A 23,038-nucleotide genomic window follows, 5' to 3' on the forward strand; every position below is an offset into this window, starting at 1 on the left:
TGTTCTGAAGCTAAAAAAGCAAATCAAATATATATATTTATTTATTCTGCTTGTGACAGATAGCTGAAGAACAACACATGCGAGCTGAAAATCATATGATATACAATATCCTAAGCCATGCAGAACTTGAGTGCAGCAACACGTTGGAAGATGAATATGATACCTCCCTTCCTGGACAGGCACTTATCTATTGCCCTGTTCGGCAGCACATCTATTCCATCCTGCTGGAGTCTGCAAAAGGTAAAGGGTTCATTAGAAATTTACTGTTGAATCTTCAAAGCTTGGAGTAATGAATTGCAGTTGGGTCACATGCTTATGCACAAAATTTGAAAAAGTGATCTGTGCAGTTTCTAAATGCAAGGCTTGCATAGATAACCCAATTTTGTTCTTGATACTGTAGGCAAGCCACATGTAATTAATTAGAAGACCATTGGAAATAATTGAAGGAAGTTGTGTGCACTTGAGAGCTGGTGTATTTTGAACCTTTTAAGGAAATCTTGTACAACCCCTATAATCAAATACTTATGAAAGCTGTTAATAAGCAAGCAAGCAGAGCAAAACTGTAGCCTAATATAGTAGGGGTTTTTTTAAGGTTATTTTAACAAAAATGTGCTTTCCTCCCAAGTGTTGAAATTATGATCTTAAATGAGTTTGAAGAGTTGTCCTTAAGATATTAACTCTTTTCCCCCCAAAATTATTTAGAATAATAATGGAGGAAAATGAATTTTAGTAGAAATTTGACAGGAAAAAATAGTACAACTTAAGGCGAAGCAATTCTGCAAATGGATTGCGTAGCACAAAACGTGGGATGAAACAGAAACACGACTTTTTAGTTTTTGGAAGCATACATTTTCATTCCAGGTATATGGAATACATTTACTTCGATCTTTGATAGATTAATTTTCAAATAGATACCTCTCTTTGCATTATGTAAGCTATCTAATATTCACGCAAATTACTCAGTTTGTCAGCTAACGTGGTATCATCTGCTATGAAAGTACTTCTACTTTCATGTCCCCAGCCAAATACCTCCAATGTAACAAATAATTCTTCATGAATGTACTGCATTCATAAATGCATTAAAGAGCCAAGGGAATACCATACATCTTTATCTTACATTCTACTGAGTGTTGAACCATTTGCTAATTATTCTACTCTCTTGCATACTTTAGTTCCATCATATGCCATTCTCACACTCATCAAGCAATCATCAGCTCTATAATCATACTAAACATTTCATAATTTAGAATAGAGCTGGAAGGCACCTTGGAGGTCTTTAATCCAACCCCCTGCTCAAGCAGGAGACCCTATACCCGTGATGGCGAACCTACGGCACGCGTGCCGGAAGTAGCCCACAGAGCCATCACCCATTGCTCTTTCGGGTTCTGGCATGCCGGCCAGCTGGTCTTCATGCACGTGGGAATGCCGGAAACCAGAAGAGCAGCCTCATGTGCGCACCAGGAAGATGATCTTCCAGTTTTCGGCACACATGCACTTTGGCCACCTGGTCTTTGCGTGCGCATGCGCACCAGAAGACCAGATGGCCGGTCTGCGTGTGCGTACCAGAACCAGAAGATCATCATTCTGGCACATGCATGTGCACTGGCCACCTAATCTTTGCACACACATGCGTGCCAGAAACCGGAAGACCAGGTCAATTATCAATTCGGTTACTCTTTCAAGCAGACTTCTGCTCAATACATCCCGAGTTACAGTTGACAAACTGACCCCTCTTTTTGTATTACTTTCTTCTTTGTGTACAGCATTCTTCCTATCATGAGATACAGATGCAGCTTTCCCATATACATTAAACAAGATAAATTAATTAGAATTAGAATTCCATTAGAAACCTCACTCAGATTTTAACATTTCTCCAGTTGCATCTCTATAGATGCAGCCTTAACATTTGTCAACATTTTATACCATATAGAGCTTCCGTATCATCGGTTCCCCCCCCCCCTTTTCTTGGATACAAAACTGTTATGGTATTTGTTTTATTTCTGCTGAAACCCAAACAATTTTGATGTGGGGTAATACAAAAACTCTTGACATGTTTAATTCAAATAAACACTCTGCAGGTTTTTCCTGTTTTGTGGAATATCTGTTTACAAGGGATGCTATCTGAAATTGACTTGGCAAATGTTATCTGGCATCTGCAAAGTAATGCACTCTATTTCCGAACCTCCTGGATGATCAAGAGGGATGCCATATTCAGTGATATTGAAAATTGCCAAACAATCAATAGCACTTAGACTTATATACTGATTTACAATGCTTTACAGCCCTCTCTAAGCGGTTTAAAGAGTCAGCATATTGCCCCCAACAATCTGGGTCCTCATTTTACCCAACTTGGAAGGATGGAAGGCTGAATCAACCTTGAGCCTGGTGAGATTTGAACTGCCAAATTGCAGTCAGCTGGCAGCCAGCAGGTTAACAGAACAATTCTGGCTCCTAAAATGTGGAATACTGTTTACCTCTCTTGGGTAGGTGCAGACAGAGCTCAGGGTAGGTGTAAAGAACCTTTTAATTATGTTGTTACAATAAATATTTTCTGAAGTTTCAATGCATTTTATAGTTTATTTTTCTCCATTTTGATGTTTGGATTTTTAGGGGAAGCCTGTGCATTAAGATTACAATAAAGAGAGGTGTGATGGCAAAAGTTATAGGAATCCCTACTCTAAACATACAAATCTGAGAAAATTTTTATGTAGGATCCATTGGGGTTTAATCCCCATTAAGATATGGGAATGAGCCTAAATCATCATACCTTTGTTTTTACAAATCGTACAATGTCTGCTCTCATCTAAATTCATTGAACCAATTCTCTATTCTTTAGATGCCAGTGGAGCTTATCCTGTAGTCAAAGAATGGTTTGTATATGCTGGAAATTCCTTGCGGCAGCCAGACCTAGTGCAACCCAAACCACTGCCAGGTAGAACGAGATTTCCTCCTGTATTAAAATGTGAACTAAATATAAAATATTTGTTAAAAAATACCCTATCAGACATTGGAGTTTTGAGAATCAAGCGTTACTAAGAAGTCAAGTTAATTTTTTTTAAAAATTGTAGTATGCCAAGAAGATGTTGTAAGTTTATGATCCCTAAACATAATAAACATCAATAAAATTCCATGCATCAAGAATCAGAAGAACAACTCTACAATAATTAAAAATAAATAAAACAGCATTGTTTCCAAGTAAAACATAAGGGGAGGACGCAAGAAAGATTCAGATTGAGTCAATTTTCATATGTAGATAGGTTAAAATAGTTATCATTGTCCTATTCTAATGTGAGTAGAGTCAACTTTTTCTTGTTTAGGGATGAAATTTTAAATTAAGATGCCACTTTTACTAAGCCCTGCCATTTATGAGTCTAGTCAACCTTAATTTGCTATTCAAGCACATTTGATAGAAGCATTCATTGCAGAATCATGAACATTACCCATACACATTTAATTACCAAGAATGAGCTGAACAATACATTGGGATACAGTTCTTTCAACATAGCTGTCTGCAAATCATTCTTCATAAGTTACTAACTTTGACAGATGCTGCTTCCAAGCATGAGAAAAGTCCACTTTTACATGTTTGATACATGTATGAGAAAGGCTTCCCTTTGCATGAGATGGGCCACTGGATGAGACAGACGTTGTCTAGATATAGGCCTTATTCTGCAAGACTATACTTATGTTCCTAAAAAGTAGTGTGCTGTGTATGTATGTGCACACAGGCACACATTATTAGAAGCAGCCATAATGATGTATGCACCAAACTTAAGAAAATATATGAATTACTCATGGTGGAATCCAAAAAAATCCCAAGACTGTATTTATATTCCCTTCAATAATGCAGCCCTAATAGTTAATAGTATGGAACAATAAGAAGAAATCAAGAGACTATAACAAGGAACAGCTTGTCTGTCTCCTGGCAGAGATCTTTACCCAGGGTGACTGTACAATTTATATTCATAATCATTTAACCATAAACTAGAGTGCTCGGAATCTAGATTAGGCTTCCCCTGTTGCCTCCAGATATGTTAAAATCTTAGATTAGAGAAGGCTGATCCAGATAATCTCAACCACTCAATCCTTATTACTTGCAATAGATCTGCATATTTATTACATTTCTAACAAAGTCTTCATGTTAGAATAGGATTTGAAACAGTGTATAATTCAAGAGGTTTAGTTGGTATAAAGAGATATTGGTTTGATCTTCACTTTTAGCTAATATTAAAGGGATTAAAGGTTTCCCCTGTCTGTCGTGACGGATTTAAGGAGATGGTGCTCATCTCCAATTCTCAAGATGAGGGAGCCTATGTTCTCCTGAGGCGGATCTGTTTTCATGATATGGGTCAGTAGAAAAATACAGAATGCAGTAACCATCCAGCCAAAGCAGTACCTATTTATCTACTCACATTTTGCATGCTTTCGAACTGCTAGGTTGGCAAGAGCTGGAGCAAGTGACAGGAGCGCTCTGGTCTCAAACCCTGACTGTCTGCTTTCCAGCTGAAAAGCTCAGCTTCTTTACCGCTGGATTATCATGCCCCCTATTAGCAAATACAGCATGATATAAAGTTTCCCTAAAAGAACCTAGTTTATTAGATGCCAGGGGACTTAAGTTTAATTTAAGCTGTTGATTGAGCTTCAGCTTCATGATTAAGGATATTCTGTCCAATAGATTTATCTGATAGGTTCCATTCTTCTCACCATCCCCAGGGAAACCAGTATAAACAAGGAAGAACACGTTCTCTGAGATATAAAGTAAATCCATCCTCTCTAAATGAAAAGAAAATAATAATTAACATGATTGAGAAAGGACTATATTTCAGTAGTAAAACAGGTGTTCTTCATGCCAAAGGTTTCCTGCTCTGTTCCTGATATTTGCAGATAGAGCTAGGAAAGCATGAAAACCTGCTAGGAATAAGCATAGATCACATGAAGTGGATGGCCAGTGACCTAACTTGGAATCACCCACTTTCCCATTTCATATCTAGGACAGTCAAAAACATACTGTAGGAACTGTCAGTGCATGGGAGTTCATGGTAACAAGGTCAGCCAATGAATAGGCATAGCAACAAAGTAAGTCAATGAGGGCTGTTTGGAAACTGAAACAGTATTTGCTGGAGACAGCTAGGAGCCTGGGCATGTCTTAGCTCAACTGTTCTGTACTAAAGCTCTGAGTCTGTGCTGAGCTCGAAACTAATCTGTTCTGAACTGAAACATAAACTCTTGTTTCCTCTGCCTGTGCTTGCTTGTATTTGCTACCAAGTTGGAAAACCTGCTTTTGGTATTGTATATTTACTTCATGTGTTATATTATATATAAAGAGAAGTTAATGACTCCTGCTGAATCAGTTACCGGTGTGTGCTTTCTGGATTTGATTGCTGCAACAAACTCTGGCAGGAACATCCCTAGGGCACTTTGTGCCGATTCAGTCATTCATCACATTGGTAATTGGTACATTGTATAGAGGAGACAAAAGCAAAACAACAACAGTAGAAATTTCTTGATTTTAAAAAAAGTCAGGCTGGATGAACTCTTACTTCTAATTCTCATTTTTGTTCTGAACACTGAGTAATATGCCTTGAAATTAAGAAATCTTAAAAATTGAGACTGTTTCTCTTGTTGGGCCAGACTGCTGAGGAATGGCCTACTCTTTGGTAGGAGCAAATCAATTTCAATTTTGTTGTTTGTTGTGAAGTCGTGTCTGACCCTTCGCAACCCCATGGACAGCGTTCCTCTAGGACTTCCTGTCCTCTACCATCCCCCAGAGTCCATTTAAGGTCACACCTACTGCTTCAGTGACTCCATCCAGCCACCTATTTCTTTGCCGTCCCATTCTTCTTTTGCCTTCAATCTTTCCCAGCATTAGGATCTTCTCCAGTGAGTCCTTCCTTCTCATTAGGTGGCCAAAGTATTTGAGGTTCATCTTCAGGATCTGGCCTTCTAAAGAGCAGTCAGGGTTGATCTCCTCTAGGACTGACCAGTTTGATCACCTTGCAGTCCAAGGGACTTTCAGGACTCTTCTCCTTCAACATCAGTTAGGGCAGAAAATATCTGTCCTAAATCTAGAGAGAGGGTTGACATAGTAAAAAAAGGAATAGCCTTTTTGTAAAATGCATGCAGCATGCAGCATGGAGAAAGAATTTTATACTCTGCTATTTTTTTTCCTTCTATGGATCAACAACACCAAGCAATCTCTTGTGGAATTTGCTTCAGGAAAATCATATTTGGGCTGAATATGTATGAGAAATTTCAATATAGTAAAACATTCCCTCAAAAGGAGGAATTATAGTACAGGTTGCCTTTGAGCAATGTTTGCTATTTCCTCAGAAAGGAAAGTCTGTTGTGTTCTTTTTCAGACTAGTCCAGTTTATTTTTAGTACAATAGTCCAAAGCAAATATTTTTCCTAAATTTTCTCATGCACTTTTATTTTCTGCAAGATGAAACTGTAGTTCACCAAATAAGGAGTTTGGCACTGGGACATTTAAATTATAACATGCTTTACTACTGCATTTCAGTTGAAGTCAATGAAGAAAAACAAATTCAAGTTCACATTTTTTAAACTGTATTTTGTAATCAATACACATATCTATGGATACATATGTTGCACGCATTACAAAACAAAGCTAGTTAAAATGTTCCATTAAACTTTGTTGCTATTTAACAATGATTAAACTCACAACCTCATGCTAATCATAGTTTGTTTAATAAATATCTATTTAATAAGACAATATTTTTGGCTTTCAGAAAATAATCTTTAGCAAGAAAACCATGTTGTGACTGGCCAAAATCCAGTCCTGCAGCCTTTACTAAGTTACTGTGTTGTGATTAAATTGGTAAATCTAACCATTTTTTTTCTGATTTTTAAAAATCAATATTTTTTTAAAAAGTAGAAAAGAATCTTTTGGATTTAGTTGACCACACACATTTGCATGAGGTATTGGCAGATGCTAATTCTCAAGGCCTCCTTCTTCAATCTAAGATCAATGTCTTACATAATTCTTTGCTGAGGGCACATTAAAATGCTTTCAAGGGAAATTGCCAGGCACCTGTGTGGTAATCTACAAGGAAATGAGCATCATTTGAGGGTTCTAGAATCTATTTTGATTTTTTATTTACTAAAACCCTGTGGCTTATCAACAGAATCTGATAGAAAATTGTGACCCAAAATCTAAAGCAGTTATTTTCATGAAAAATCAGGATGATCTTTCTCCCCCACAAATTTCACATTCTAAAATTTGAAATTCTGATCTTATTTATAAATAAGTAAGAATAAAAAGAAGGATGAGTTTTATTTAGTTCTAAAAGGTAGAAACACCAGAAATTGTCTGGCAGAATATGATACTTCTGAAAGTTTTTAATAACCACTTGCCTCATCAGATTTGCCAGCAGTATCTGGAAAAGGATTTCTGAAGAGTTTGAGTTTGTCAATATATTGGGCAAGAACTTTGTTCAGATAAACAGGTCTCAAACTGTTCAGGGATTTAAAAGTTTGAGATTTTATATAATATTTTAGTGGGATTTATTCCTAAACAATCTAGGCTGCAGTATTAATTACAGTATTAATTAAGAGGAAACCCCCAATAGAATTCAGCAAGGCATTTAAGACTGCCTCCTAAAATATTTATATTATTGCCACCATTATTAGTGTCAGTGACCTTTAGTGGTTACCTGAAGACTGTCACATTAGCTCTTAATGATAAACTTTTTTCCTGTTTTCTTACTTTTTGCTCATGTATTATTTTGCTAATTAAAAGTATTCCTGAATTACTTCCCAGTTCAAAGGCTCCTGCGGAAATTTGCTCATATGATCTTTGTTCTTTTAGGGGGAAACAATATGTACAGTATAAGTAGTGAAAAAGAGAAAAAACAGAAATGCCTTTAATTGTGGGATATTTAGATATTCTTGCGGTAAGAGCATAGTGTGGTACTCCTGAACTCCATGAAGCTTTGGGTGGGAAAGTACACATTTTCTTGGGCCTTCAACTTAAGAAATTTCACACTTGGAAAGAAACTAGTCTTAAGGGTGAAGAACAAAATATTTATTTTCTGTTTTGGATCTTCAGAAAAAAGTACCATTTGGTTAAGTGAGTTTTGTTTGCTAAATAAACAAGCTCTTTTTCACTCAGTTATACCTCAACACTGTAATCATTTATAGCAGTCAAGTAGTTTACTTAGGAATGCAACTTCTGTTTGTAATGATTTAAAAAAAGGAAAAAAGATATGCTACCAAATGTAGCTTGGATGATTGAGTCTTAAAATGGTGCCCCATTTGTCTGAAATACAGAATTAAAATACTGTCTGGCAAGAATTTATCCACTTACTAGATGTAAAATTTTTATTTCAGATTCATCATTATTTTGGCAGTTAAGTAAGAATGATAAATAGTAACATTTGAATCTCTGTTTTTTGGGGAGGCAGTGTCTCATTATAACATCTAAAAAATGCAGTATAACATAAGGGACTAAAATTGTCCTTGTTCCACATTGTATACAATACCTGCATGGAGGTACCCTGGTTTTGCATTCTGTAATTATCCATTTGGTAATAAGATTAATAAACCATTATGTCCTTATTTTGAGACTATTTCCAATGTGCAAATTACTGTATATACTCGAGTATAAGCCTAGTTTTTCAGCCCACTTTTTGGGCTGAAAAAAGCCGCCTCGGCTTATACTCGAGTCAGTGAAAAATTTGCCCGAAATGGAGGAGAAAAAGGGGCGGGGCCATGCCGCTGGGTGACACTCGTGAATGGCCCAGTGCCCCTGTGAGTTTCCCCTCCCTCTGTGTCAGTTTGCCGCGCAGCGCGCACCGCACCATCCCCCCTCCTCACGTTCTAATGTAATGCAGGGCTGTCTTACGATTCCCCTTCCTCCCCCTCCTGCCGCTCTGCAACGATGTCCCACCTCCTCCTTGTTATGGCAAGCAGCCACATAGCGATGTCCCACCTCCTCTGGTACAGTGATCCAATGATAGGAATCACTGTGCCGTGTGTCATAGGAGGCGGGACATCGCTCCCGCGGCTGCACGGGACATCATCATCACAGCGGGACATCAGCATCATGAGGTGAGTGAAGTATTTCATTGAATACACCGCTAGTTTACTGTTTTTCTTTGAAATAAATATTCAAAAACATTGGTATCTATTTTTATTTTTGAAATTTACCGGTAGCTGCTGCATTTCCCACCCTAGGCTTATACTCGAGTCAATAACTTTTCCAGTTTTTTTTGTGGTAAAATTAGGTGCCTCGGCTTATATTCGGGTCGGCCTATACTCGAGTATATACGGTAAATCATCTTGTAAGACATTTGCTAGGTGAATTTTGCTCCATTTTACCACCTTTCTTGCCACAGTTGTTAAGAGAATCACTGCAGTTGTTAAATTAATAACACGGTTGTTAAGTGAATCTGGATTTCCCATTGACTTTACTTGTCAGATGGTCACAAAAGGAGATCACATGCCCCTCCCCGGACTCTGCAACTGTCATAAATGTGAGTCGGTTCCCAAGCGTTTGAATTTTCATCATATGACCATGGGGATGCTGCAATGGTTGTAAGTGTGAAAAACGGTCATAACTCACTTTTTTCAGTGCCATTGTAACTTTGAACAGTCACTAAATGAACTGTTGTAAGTCGAGGACTACCTGTAACAGCCTCTTCTCTGATAACACGTTGTAGCTCATTACAGTTATTGCAAGCTTGAGGTTTCTCATTGAAATGCCATGGCTGTACCTTCCATAGCTTGCTTCTACGATGATGACACCTGTAATGGATTTCTTCCCTAGGTGGCAATCCTAATTTGAGAACACTGTGGCTCAACAGGAGTGCTGAGGCCGAGAACCAACGTCTTTGGACATTTCTGGCATGCTTTCAACTTCAAGATTCAGCAGAGGATCTCCGGGCTCTGGAAACGCCTTTCTTTGTTGTTTGTTCCTTGTTACTCTACCTTCTTTTGCAAGTAAAGAAACCCCTAGTTCTTCCTTGCATGTTAACCTGTTTTTCTATATAGTCTGGGCAAGCAGCCCCAATCCTTTTGGGCACCAGGGTCAGTTCTGTGGAGAGAGGTTTTTCTGCGGACTGGAGGGGGCGTGGTTTTGTGTGCTTCCTGTATTCCATGGATGGGGTTCTGCTTGTTTACGTGGCCCGGTTGCTGGCATGCAACGGCCCGGTGCCAGTCCACAGACCGGGGATTGGGGACCCCTGCTCTAAGCATAAGTAAATTGCAAATTAAATTACTTGGTGTCTTGGAGTGGGCCTGTCTCTAATCTTACACTGAATTATTGAAGAGGACATGGAATGGGATTTCCCTATCCTGAAATTATGGCTTTAACACTTTAGATCTGTGAAAAGTTGTGTAATCTGATATAATGGTTACAATATCATTTCTTTTTTTGAAGGATATCACCGCTCATTTTTATTACTAATTCTAGTTATGTATCTCATCTCACATCTGTAGAACCCAGAATGGGATTGGAATAATGAAGATGGTTTATAAAAAGAAAAAGTATTGGAAAAAATAGATTGTAAGGATTTTGTTAAGGGGTTCCATCATCATCATTATTGATATTATTATTTTGACAACTAGAACGCTGCCAGACAAATACACATTGTCTGAATACATATAGTCCTTGGAGGTTACAGGAAATACATGAAATTCATTGGAGGGATAATGAAATAATCCCTCCATTGAAAATGTAAGCTTTGCCTGTTTTGTAGATTATTTGGAATTTATTTGCCACACTGCTGGGTCACAGTGCTTACCATGCAATTATATTTTATCATGTGTTTATAATTTATCATTTGAGATGATGATGATGGCAGCAACCCTTATCAACCATCAGTGCCAGTCAATAATATTTATGATACATCTTTAAATGGTCAGTTGACTGAGTTTCATGTTTAATGAATAATTAATAATAATTAATAATAATTCATTAAATTTACATCCAGCCCAGATTATGGTCCTCACTGGATGCTGTATTCATATTGGAGCTATGAATCCCAAAATTCCTAATCCTGATCTTCATACTTGCTAGTTGAAAATTCTGCAAATTACCATTCCAATGCATCTGAAGAATACTAAACTGGGGAAAGCTAGATTCTAGTTCAAGGTTCTTGTTCATATCACCAAACTGTAAATTCCTGTTGCCTAATGTGAGTGAACTAACTAAAGGAAATTGCTGTGGCTTGGATCTTTGTTCTTGCCTTTGTAATGAACATTCAGATCAGACCTCTTTCACTCTGTCACCCTTCTCTCCTGTATTAATTTAGTCAGGACATTAAGGAAGTTGTTTTTAAAAGGTATCTCCTTTTTTAATGTTGCACAAGATAACAAACTGGTTAACAAAGACCAAGCCAACCTTTTTCTAAAGTGCTTAATGTTGGATTGTACTTCTCCTGATTTACAGACAAAATGGTGTGTCTCTGTGTAAGGATGTGTGTGGCTACACATACTGTATGTATTCAAAGTTTACTGTGTGTAGGAAAAATGAATGTACAGCAGGGTATGGCAACTGTAGCCGTGAAGACCTCTGATGCAGATGCAGATTTTAAAAGCAGCTTTTACAAAATAAGATAAGGTATAAGACTGACATTCCCCTAAAAAGGAATGCAGATAATGAACAAAGCAAGAATTTTCCTGCTTATTTGTAACCAAATCTAAGCTTCTGTCTTAAAACTTTGCCTCTTAGGTGGACAGCCTCTCTTTAGAAGATCTGCATGCATTTATGGCTCAGGCTCTGTGCCTCCAGGAGAAATCAGCTGCTCAGCTTGCAGACTTGCAGGTATAGACTTGACCCAACTCTTAATGTAATACCCACAATATCCCTAAGGTGAACATTGCATGGCGTTCTCTTGACTTAACTCAGATATGCAGAAGATTAGATTTGGGGGTCAGGAGGTTTCTACTGCTTTGTTTTGCTGATGAACTATTTATCTGAAATTCTTATTTCGTTTTGATCTGGCTAAAACTTTAGAAAGATCTGCCCTATTGGAGCCCAATGACCGTGACCCAGATGGTTTCTCCATTATTTGTCAACACTTCTTTGTATAACATTTTTGGACAGATATATCAAGCAATAGAAAGCTCAAATACTTTCATTTGCATTTTGATAAGAGCAACTTTTTTCCAAATTTTCATCATCCTCTTAAGGTAGATTTCTTAATTCTTCTAGGTATATTGGATGTTGGTTCCCCTTTACCTGCACAGAGTTCTCTAATGACGTGGCCATTGGCTGACAGTCATTAAGACTTCCTTAGGGCAAATATTATTTACCTTGGTTTCGGCCCATAATGGAATTTTAGAAATTTCTATTGAAGAGCATGAGCAACACTTGTTCATTGATAACCTGAATTCCTATGACTGGGTTAGCACAACATATTAAGCCCAGATGTGCTGACAAGCCTGTAATTCACTGTGTTGCAGAAAATCAACTGACATACTATTGTTTACATTGTTCCAATTCAGGAAATTCTGTAAATTGTGGTTTACTTTACCAGAGATAAGCATTATTGTGGCTCGCCAGTGGCCAGCAGAGCTGGCAGCAGATTCCGACAGTGAGGAGGTTGGGGAGGAACATGGTCCAGTCCTGGAGTCTGGGGAAAACTCTGATGAGGGCTCTGTGTTGGAGGTAGAGAGGGGGCCAGCTGCCTTCAGAGTCAGACATCAGTGAGGCAGACGAACAGCTGCAGCCTGTTCCCAGTGTGTGCATGCGCAGAGTTGCCAGGTGAATGGAACAGCTAAGGAAAAGGGGTCAACTTAGGAGTAAGGCCACAGGTGGAGGATGAATGGCCCCTCCCAGAGAAAATAAAAGAGGAGCGAAAGGGGAGTGGAGTTTGCTTAATTGCTTCGTGACTCTCTGAGACTCCTTGCCAGGTGTTGCAGATAGCAGCCTGTCAGTTCTCCAAGCCGGATAAGGTCTGTGACTGTAAATCCTCCCTCAAAAGACTTTGTTGGATGTGAATGAGTAGAATTCATAGTAAATTAATAAAAGGGTTTTTTGCCTGGACAAGGAGTGTGCTTCGTGCTCTTGGGAAGCCTAGGTCAGAACAAGCATGCGTTCATGTACATAGCCTGTAACTATAGTACTTCCCACTCAACATATGCAAGTTCAGTTAGCCTTTAGTTAATTGTATATGCCTGTATGAAAAATCTCTTTGCAGTTACAAGTTAACTTGTTAGGGTGTGTGTTGCCGTTGAGCAATCTGCACAATATGCATTTAAAATATATTGTAGGCTTGTGATACACTTGTCTGGTAAGCAGGGTGTTTGTGTATGTCTTTTTTTCTTTTAATGACTGCATGCTTAGTAGGGACATGTGCCACTTCTTGGGGAAGGCAGTAGTGGGGCATCTTTACGAACCAGCCCCACCTTTGGAATGTTGGGCTGCTTTGAATCAATTCTACATTCTCATTTAACACTCCCTTGTTTGACTGCAAGGTAAATGAGCCTCCTGCCAGTCGTGTGTCCATGCAATTTCCCATTGTTCTCTGGTATATACTGTATTTACTCTGAAATTCCAAGCATCTTTTGCCTTCCTTCTATATCTTGTCAGTACTTGTCTTGTTCTTGATAGCTAAAAACATTTTTGTTGTTTTTTTTTTTTAATTGGCAGCTCTACCTGCTCAGTCAAACAAAGAATTTGAGTGTCATATATATGCATCATGTAAGAAAAAGACCCAGGGTTGTAATTAAAACTGTGGTTTTTAATTTAATTGTAGAAGGAGGGGAGAAGCATATGTCATGCAGCCGAGGACTTTACAAAGCTGTTAACTGCCTGGCTTTATGGCCTTTAGTTGTAAAAACACCTAAAGCAAATAGAATGCGAACATGTAATGTTGACATATTTTATTGGCATATTTATGAGCACTTTTTAGATAGGCTTACAAATTGCTCGGAAGCAGCTGTTCCTGGATAACCGTTCCTGAAGTCTTTGTACATGATGCCTCCCACTAAAATCAAGAATGCTGTGAACAGTTTTCTTTTTTCCTCCACTTCACATTTGTTGTTGTTATTGTAAATGAAAAGTCATCAAATAATGATGGCAATAAGTCAACAGAACATTATCAAGCGTGCCTGGCAGGGAATTAGGGCTAAAATGCTTCTGTTTTCAGCACAAGAATTACATAATCAAATATTGTGAATGTGGATTCCATAAGAGAAATTATAGAAATCATGTAAATATTTACAGAAATCAACATTTATGAAGTACCATACTAAAACCCATACAAAATATCTTAGATTAAAATTGCTGAATATGTTTCATTGAAAAGAAAATTATCCTCAATTTAAGGTGACTAAAAACCAACATGGCATCTTTATCTGCCTTCATCACTACATTCTATACATAAACTAATGAAATAAGTAAAGAAATAAATTGAAATAAATACACATATATATTCTCAGTAAGTGTAAGGCAGTCTTCCTATTTTAAATGCAGTATCATTAGGCATTCTTATATTAGCTTTGGTTTTTCCTTCTACTAACCTAACAGAAGACCAATACATAATCAAATTTATTTAGACATCATACTATAAGACATAAGAATAATTCATTGTTTTGCCTTACTGTGGTGAGCAAATGTAGACACTGTGGTTTGTAAATAGCAACAGCACTTAGACTTATATACTACTTTACAATGCTTTACAACCCCCTCTAATCGGTTTACAGAGTCAGTCTATTGCCCCCAACAATCTGGATCCTCATTTTACCGACCTCGGAGGGATGGAAGGCTGAGTTAACCTTGAGCCTTGTGAGATTTGAACTGCCAAATTGCAAGCAACCGGCAGTTAGCAGAAGTAACCTGCGGTACTGCATTCTAATCACTGCACCACCACAGCTCTTCAAATCATAATTTTGGGAAGAGCATTTACTTGTAAACCCGCGTTATGGATTATTAAATAAGTAATAACTTGAGGTATTTCATCTCAGTTGAATACTTTTAATTAAATTAGTTAAATTCTAATTAAACTAGAATTAAATTTGTTAAATTACATTGATTACTGCTGGTCATTGCTAATACAATGATCAGAAAATCATTTGGCGAAGTAACTAAATCTACTGCACTATGGTTAGAGTGTAGTATTGTAGGCAAACTCTGCCCACAGCCAGGAGTTCAATCCTGTCAGAGCTCAAGGTTGACTCGGCCTTCCATCCTTCCAAGGTGGGTAAAATGAGGTCCCAGATTGTTGAGGGCAATATGCTGACTCTGTAAACTGCTTAGAGAGGACTGTAAAGCCCTGTGAAGTGGTATATAAGTCTAAGCGCTAAGTGCTGTTGCTATATATCCAAATAGCTTTTGGAGAAAATTGAGATCATACTTTCTGTTGTTTGTTTCATTAAACATTCTGTAGAATTCTAAATGTGTACAAGAAAAAGAATGAGACAAAACAGACAAAGGTTTTTCTTATTAAATAATCTTACCCAACAAAATGGAACTTGGGTCATTCTCCAAGTTCAGTTTATTTTATTGTTTAAATTTCTTATGCCCCTTAATAAATCCTTATTGACTACAGGACTGGTGTGCCTAACATTTTGGATTGTCTTCAATCCAAATACTATAATTTTGTAGTCCCAAATAGCAGACTTTGGTGTCTAATAAATGTTTGGATGTTTCAGCTTCTCCCAACTTTCTATTCCTTCCAGTCTTTGTGATAGTTTTATAAATTCTCTTGATTGCTATTTTCAGAATGCATTTAAGTATGTTTTTTAAATGTAGTTCTAAAAGCATGTGGATAATTTCCTTGTTATTCAAAATATGCTTCACCACCTTGGGATTTTATTGATGATTTATTGGGATTGTATTGAAGATTTATTTTCCTTGAATCACTCTGTTAATATAGTGCATCCCTTATATTTGCTTTCCAGTGGAGCAGCTACTATTTTTTATGATACGCCTAGCTTCTAAAGTATATTTCAACAAACTTTGCTCACTGGATTAATTCATTTGGCAGGCTATGGTGGCCTTAACTAATCAGAAGCAAGTTGCATTTTGTTTAGTTAGCCTTACTCTCAAGTCAGTGTATTATTGTACAAGGAAGAAAGTTCTGTTGAACTATAAGGTTTATTATAAGTAAAGAGATTTAAGACTGCATTCTCAATCCCTGCAGAACATATGTCATATTTTTTCTTTTTTTTCAACTCCCATCAGTTAAAACATGGCAAAGGCTACTAGCTTCTAAAAACATAACTGACGGACACAATTAACAACTGTGTATCAGTTGGCATTGCCTGTTAAATATTATACCAACTTCTGGTATATAATGACTAGGTACTTGAGAATCTGAAATGCATTCTTTCTTTAGGCTAATCGGAAAGGATAAAGAGAGAAGATAGCATTTATTGGGCTAAACTATACTGCACCAGCAGTGACCTGTGCTTGGCAGGTGTGGCATGGGGGAAGGGAGCCAGTAATAAGCAAGTCACAGCAGGCACACCTGCTTGACATCTGCTCTTACGTTCTTCTGCACCTGTCTTCCTATCTTTGTTACACAAGAGCAGGAATGCAAGTGTTCACATCTGCCTTTGCTTGTGATAGTGATAGTAATGATAGTGTAGAAGACTAGCGGTGAAACTCAAGAAGATCAAGAATATGTGTGGCACGTTCTACATATTTACTGGCCTAGTTTCTGTGCTGACAATCCAAAAACTCAAAAGTGCAAAACTTTTGATTTTAGAGCTTAAAACAAATATAATCCTAGCAATAATTAAAATTCAAGTAAGGGAACATATTTGCTGAACATTCAGTGAGGACTGAAATGTTCCTATGATGACCATTCCCCTACCAGGGACAGTTACTTTCCATTTTCCTTCCAGTGATTGGATACTTGGACCCTGAATTTATACAGGTAGTCCTCGACTTACGACCACAATTGAGCCCAGAATTTATGTTGCTCAGTGAGAAATTTGTTAAGTGAGTTTTGCCCCATTTTACATCTTTTCTTGCCACATTCGTTAAGTGAATCACTGCAGTTCATCAAATTAGTAGCAATGGTTTTTGAGTGAATCTGGCTTCCCCATTGACTCTGCTCATCCGAAGGTCACAAAAGGGAATCACATGACTCCGGGACATTGCAATCGTCATAAAAATGAATCTGTTGTCAAGCATCTGAATGTAAATCACGAGACCATGCGGATGCTGCAAAGGTTGTAAGCATGAAAAATGGTCATGAGTCACTTTTTTCAGTTCCGTTGTAACTTCCAATGAACTGTTGTCACTAAATGAACTGTTGTAAGTCGAGGACTACCTGTATTGTATTAGTACATATTCTTTCACCTTTTTTACTTTGTCTCAACCAATTAATTACTAGTAGTTGTTATTAATATCTGCCACCGCTTGGTAGGAGTTTAGCATGCTGTTCATTTTGTGTTAATATCTTCCTCAATTCAAGTGTCCCATGGTGACAACTGTTAAGTAAAGTGCTTATTTGTAAAATTTCCAACTTTTTATTATTTCATTTTTACCATTCCTGGGTTTTTTTAATGCACTGAAGGATGATGGCATGACAGTCAGGAAGCATTTGAGTTTTTCAGTCCTTTTGTTTGCATTCTTTTCTAAATGCCAACATCTATGTAGCTCCCTATCACAGTCATCTCTTGTTTTGTTTTTGTTTTTTGTTAGCTAGCAGATGATGATGCACAAATAAATATTTTGTTCTTATTAAGAAATAAGGACAGGGTGCTAGCATTTTCTTTTCTTTCTATGCAAAGTGAAAATGAAATGTTTATTACTCCATGATTGATGATAGTTCAGGAGGCAAGATACTGATTTGATTATACTTTTTTGTGTTTTTCTGTTGGCCAGCTGGAGTGAGTAAACACTGATTGATTCATAGTGTTCTCTGTGTTTCAAGGTCAGGAGAAGGGAAGATTGTTGTAAATCAGTTTCAGACTACTTTGTGAAAGATTGAAGAGTGAAAAGTTTGGTGGTCTGGAATTGCCCTAAGTCAAAATAAGAAAAAGCAATTATTTATATACCTCAATTTCTCACTATTGTTGCAAGAGTGAAACATATTTCAATCAATGAAACATGTTTCATTTTTTGTTCATATATTGTATTGCATGGATGGTTGCTGCTATGTCAACTGGCATTTCCTCTACCATTTTAAAACTAACTCAGATAATGCAATGTGAAAAAAGATATGCATGACTTTCTTTATCTCAGCATTTATTTCAGTGGAGAGCACAGCCTGAGAAGGCCTCCATTTCAGCCCACAAGAGGGATTCAAGCCTTTTAAACTTTCCCATCTGCTTTCCCCATATTCTCCCATGAATGTTGTGCTCCTCACAACCTGGTAAAGGTTTGTTTATCATATTTGACATACACAAAAGTAGTGAGATGCATCCTTTGCCCCTCATGTTAGGGGTTTTGTTTTCTCTCTTGAATATTTATGACTGTGGAGAGAAATATAACTTTGATGTATGAAGTGTTACTATAAATCTCTGTACTCTAGACACCCAGCCCCACATTCATGAAATAGTAGCGAAAAGGTAAACACAGAATATAGAACTGTAGTGATAGATCAATTACAGGGAGACAGAGAGAGATGGTAGATTAGTTAAAAAGATGAGAGAGATGATGATGATAGCAATAGCACTTAGACTTATATACTGCTTCATAGTGCTTTTACAGCCCTCTCTAAGGGATTTACAGAGTCAGCATAATGCCCCCAACAATCTGGGTCCACATTTTACCAACTTGGGAAGGATGGAAGGCTGAGTCAACCTTGAGCTGGTGAAATTTGAACTGCAGCTAGCAATCAGCTGAAGTAGTCTGATGATGAGGATGAGGATGATAGGGAGGGGAAGAGGGAGAGAGATTATAGATTTAGTTACCCTTGAGACTGGTAGATACCTAAGGACATAAGTCTGATCCAAGGAACATTGGTTTCCTCTTCATCAACTTCCGCCCTTACAGTATGGCTATGTAAGAGCAAGAGAGAATGACAAAGTCAGGGAGGCAGTTTGAGTTGCCCACTAGCCTACAGATGGCTCTAGACAGCTTCCACTCCAAGGGGGTAGAAAGTTTCCCATATTATGGATATAATTATGATATTCAATATCATTCTGTTTTTTTAAAAAATTCTGTTGCATTTAAAAGTGAACACTAGTATCTTAAATTGTGTATAGTAAACAACCAATGTAGATCTTTAATTTCATGCATTATGCAATCCTTTTACCTGTACCAGCTAGCTGCCATATATTGCATTATATGATTCCTGGACACTTTTCAGTGGTAACACCATTGCAGTAATAAAAACTGTTGTTACTACAGTAGATGTAATGATGCAGAAGCACTCCTAAGTTCTTTCCTATGAATCCAGTATCAAATGAGGATCAGGGAGCACTTCCAGACTTCAGATCTCTTTACTTGGTGTTGATCCTCGGTCCTACCAACACCTGCCCTCAATTCTACATTAAAACCAATTTACAGGTAGTCCTCGACTTACAAGCATGCATATAGTGACCATTCAAAGATACAACAGCACTGAAAAAAACTGACTTATGACTGTTTTTCATGCTTATGGCCATTGTAGCATCTCCATGGTCAAATGATCAAAATTTGGATACTTGGCAACAAGTATTTATGGCGGTTGCAGTGTCCCAAGGTCACCTTTTGCAACCTGCTGACAAGCAAAGTTAATGGAGAAATCTAACATAACAACTACAGTGATTCCCTTAACAATGGTAGCAAGAAAGGTCATATAATGGGGCAAAACTCACTTAGCAACTGTCAAGCTTAACTATGGAAATTTGGGGCTCAATTGTGATTGTAAGTCAAGGACTACTCTATAATGTGGCTAATGCTGGAGTTTTTTTTCTTAAAGAACGTTTCCACTTTGGACCCTAGTTAGATATGAAATGTATGCATGGTCCATTGACAATGGTAAATATGTACCCTTGGAGGTTTATCCTATTTAAAAAAAAATTAGGAGTGGCGTCAGAAAAATAAAGGCTACAGTTTCTGAGTTTCAGAAAACAAATACATAAATCTGTTACTATGTGTTTGTTTGCAATAACAAAAGTAGGCTTTGTTTAGTAGACTTGAGTTTCAGCATACATAACAAACATCCCTATCAGATTAGCATTTTCTATTCCATATTTGAGAAGGAGGGGAAAGACTTGTTAGTGGGATTGGCCTTCCAGAAGCACATGTAGGGGGTGACTTCCTAGCATTAGGTTAGAAGTGAACATTGGGGACTTGTCATTTCTGCATCAGCTTTCTCTGATCTGAGGACCCTCCAATGTATGGTAATGGCTGGGGGATTTTTTTTACACACACACACACACACACACAAGATTCAAGGGAACTGGTTTTAAAGAAATGTCCACATGGTTCTAATTTAGAACATAATTTAGCATATATACTGTAATCCCTATTGTGTTCAGAGAAAATACTTTTCCATTTCTGCTGATTGGCAGCTCACCCAAATGGCAGGTGACACGTGGCTTCATTTTTGACTCAAGTAAAGGGAAGGGAAGTGAAAAGAGACTTATTTCTGCTGTAGTTTGAATATTCCACTTATCATCTACTGACCTGTATCACCTTTGGTCAAAACAGGAGTACAGGAAACTCTTCTGTGGGTTGGTTCAAACAGAAATCCTTTTGAACTTTGGAAAGGAATTTAATTGGCTTGAGTTTGATTAATAAACATGGCTTTATTTGTAGTGAGTTCCTTGGTCTGTTTTGATTTTTGAATTCTTCTTCATTGGGACCCTGAAATGTAAAGCGATATTGGGTTGTCTGTTTAGGTTCACTCTGAGCCTTGGCTTACAGTAAATACGAGTTTTGTCCTACCAAAGTATCACTTTACACAAATCTGCCATTGTGAAGCTCAGCAAATAAACCTTTCTAGCATATAAACCCCAAACTGCTGATTTGTTTACTGTTAAATATTTACTGTGAAGCACTGTGGACTTTTAAGAACTGGTTATTCTAGTTTGTCTCTTCCAGCAAATGCTGTAGTTTGTAAGATCTTTCTTATTTTTAGTCCCCTTGTCTGTGCTACATCTTTGATTAGGCAGGAAGGACTAACGTGAGCTCTAATCTTTAACACACACATAATATAACTGTATTTTCAAAATAAATAGCAATGCATTCTGGTGGGAAAAGGGAACACAGAACTAATCTTCTGTATATTTGAAGTCAGTTAAACTGACTGAAGAGAACTGAACTTACCATCTCTTTGGAAGAACTGGTCAATCAAAGATATATTAATAGCCTACAAATTTCTATAGTCTTAGGCAATGGGTAGCATTTTTATAAATGGAATAAAATAGTTACTTTAGGATATTTCACTTTCAGCACAAAGTGAATTAATTTTATCAGAATGTCCAAAGCAGACGAACAGCAACTTAAAGCTTTCTATCACCATATCCTTGCTTTAGCATTCTCTTTCGTTAACATGCTCATAATAAATTAAACTCGATTAGTTCTTTTGCTAGATAATTTGGTAAGGTAAAATTAAGCTGCCTCTACCTAGGGAGCTTCATAGCTAGACAAGCATCTTCATCCAATTTTTGGTAATCAAATTCAATTCTGCCAGCTATGCCATGTTAATATGCCAATAACCTTAAAATTGTATGTGTTTGTAGTAAAAGTTCTTGTAGGGCTGAAGAAGAAGACATCTTTATTACGGTCAAAGGCCAGCAATAGACATTACATTTTTACAATATATTTAAAAAGTACTGACATTAAAAGTGGATAATAGCATCCCTGTTGAGAAAATACATGCTCTCAATCTATTCGAGTCACTCCTTGGTTTACGTGGGTGAAAAGCCGAAAGTTATGGGAGTAGATATAATGGTCCCGAAATTGTTAGAGATATCTAAATAATTGGTACAAGATGACAACTATAATTCTGTAAGCATTTTTCTCCTTGTGGACATTGCAGCAACACAGAATTTTGCCGCTGCATACGTGGTAGCTGGGTTTGTGTCCTGGAGGAGAAAGCCTACATACAAATTGTCTGCCCTTCCTGGCAATCTCTCTAATAAGGGGAGAATAGTTCTTGTAGGGCTTATTATGCTATCTGATTGCATTATGTTGACTGGAAATGGCTTCTACATCTGCCATTCTGGTTTAACACAACTCTTATTTGCCAGGTAGATGGGTCTGTGTCACCACTACATTTGGAAACAGCTATATATTATGTGGTTTTATTAAAAACACTCTCATACCGACATCCAGACAACTAAAGTATAGGGGCATAAGCCATGTGTCATATTGGCCTACATATATCATAGGACATAACTGTAATAATAAACAAGGGTTCCTATTAATACTAGGGAATCTAATTGGAAGCCCACAAACAAGACATCAGCACAATGGCAATTTCCCTGCCATGTTCCCTAGCAGTTCTTGACCAAACTATAGATAGACTATATGGATGGGTGGGTGGGTGGATGGATTATGAATTTGCTTCCTTAGTAGCCTGGAAATTCTATATGATGTATTCCAACCATATCCAAGATACAGGATGATAGTGATAATCACAGGATTCATGCTTAATGGAAGAAGCAAATAAGACACATTATTACATTTCTTCCACATCTTGTTGCAAACATGGAACTACTGCATTTTTTTCTTTTCATGCCAAGCCATCAAGATTAGGATGCATTGTATTAAAATGTAAAATTCTACCATTCTTATCTACAGGAACCGTATTAAATGCCAATAATTATGCTGCTCTCCCTTTTTCTATTTTTAACAGCTTGCCCAAATTGATTCAAGAGCAGTACAGCTTGGTTCGCTGTTTGTCCGGGGCCTTGGTGTGTTGCTGATGACCAATAGTGCCTGTGGTTTTCCCTTTCAAATGGATGATTTGATGGCATGGCATGTATTTGATGGGAAACTTTTTCAAGAGAAATACCACCAAGCTCATAGAGGATGCCCTCCATATCAGCTCCTAGAACACAATGCAAGTATACAGTCTTGGTTTTAGATTGAGGAAAACCTTTTTGTACTTAAAAGGATGAATAAAATGTGTGTATATGTATGATGTATATATGACATTTAGCCCCTGCAGCCTCCTAGAGTT

At 37.5% G+C, this 23,038-nt stretch overlaps 1 protein-coding gene across 4 annotated transcripts in view; it reads left to right on the top strand.

Annotated features, from left to right (window-relative positions):
• Positions 1-23,038, top strand: part of FAM120B (family with sequence similarity 120B) — a 34,776-nt gene that overhangs the window by 6,134 nt on the left and 5,604 nt on the right. For 3 of the 4 annotated variants that reach the window (XM_032216372.1, XM_032216371.1, XM_032216373.1), the window contains 5 exons: positions 60-240; positions 2,837-2,932; positions 9,787-9,959; positions 11,692-11,784; positions 22,712-22,918. In XM_032216372.1, coding sequence (XP_032072263.1) covers positions 60-240; positions 2,837-2,932; positions 9,787-9,959; positions 11,692-11,784; positions 22,712-22,918 — 750 coding nt within the window. The remainder of the gene's footprint in view (positions 1-59; positions 241-2,836; positions 2,933-9,786; positions 9,960-11,691; positions 11,785-22,711; positions 22,919-23,038) is intronic. The other variant, XM_032216374.1, reaches the window with a different exon arrangement.

The sequence above is a fragment of the Thamnophis elegans genome, chromosome 4 (genome assembly GCF_009769535.1).
Source record: "Thamnophis elegans isolate rThaEle1 chromosome 4, rThaEle1.pri, whole genome shotgun sequence".
NCBI lineage: Eukaryota > Metazoa > Chordata > Lepidosauria > Squamata > Colubridae > Thamnophis > Thamnophis elegans.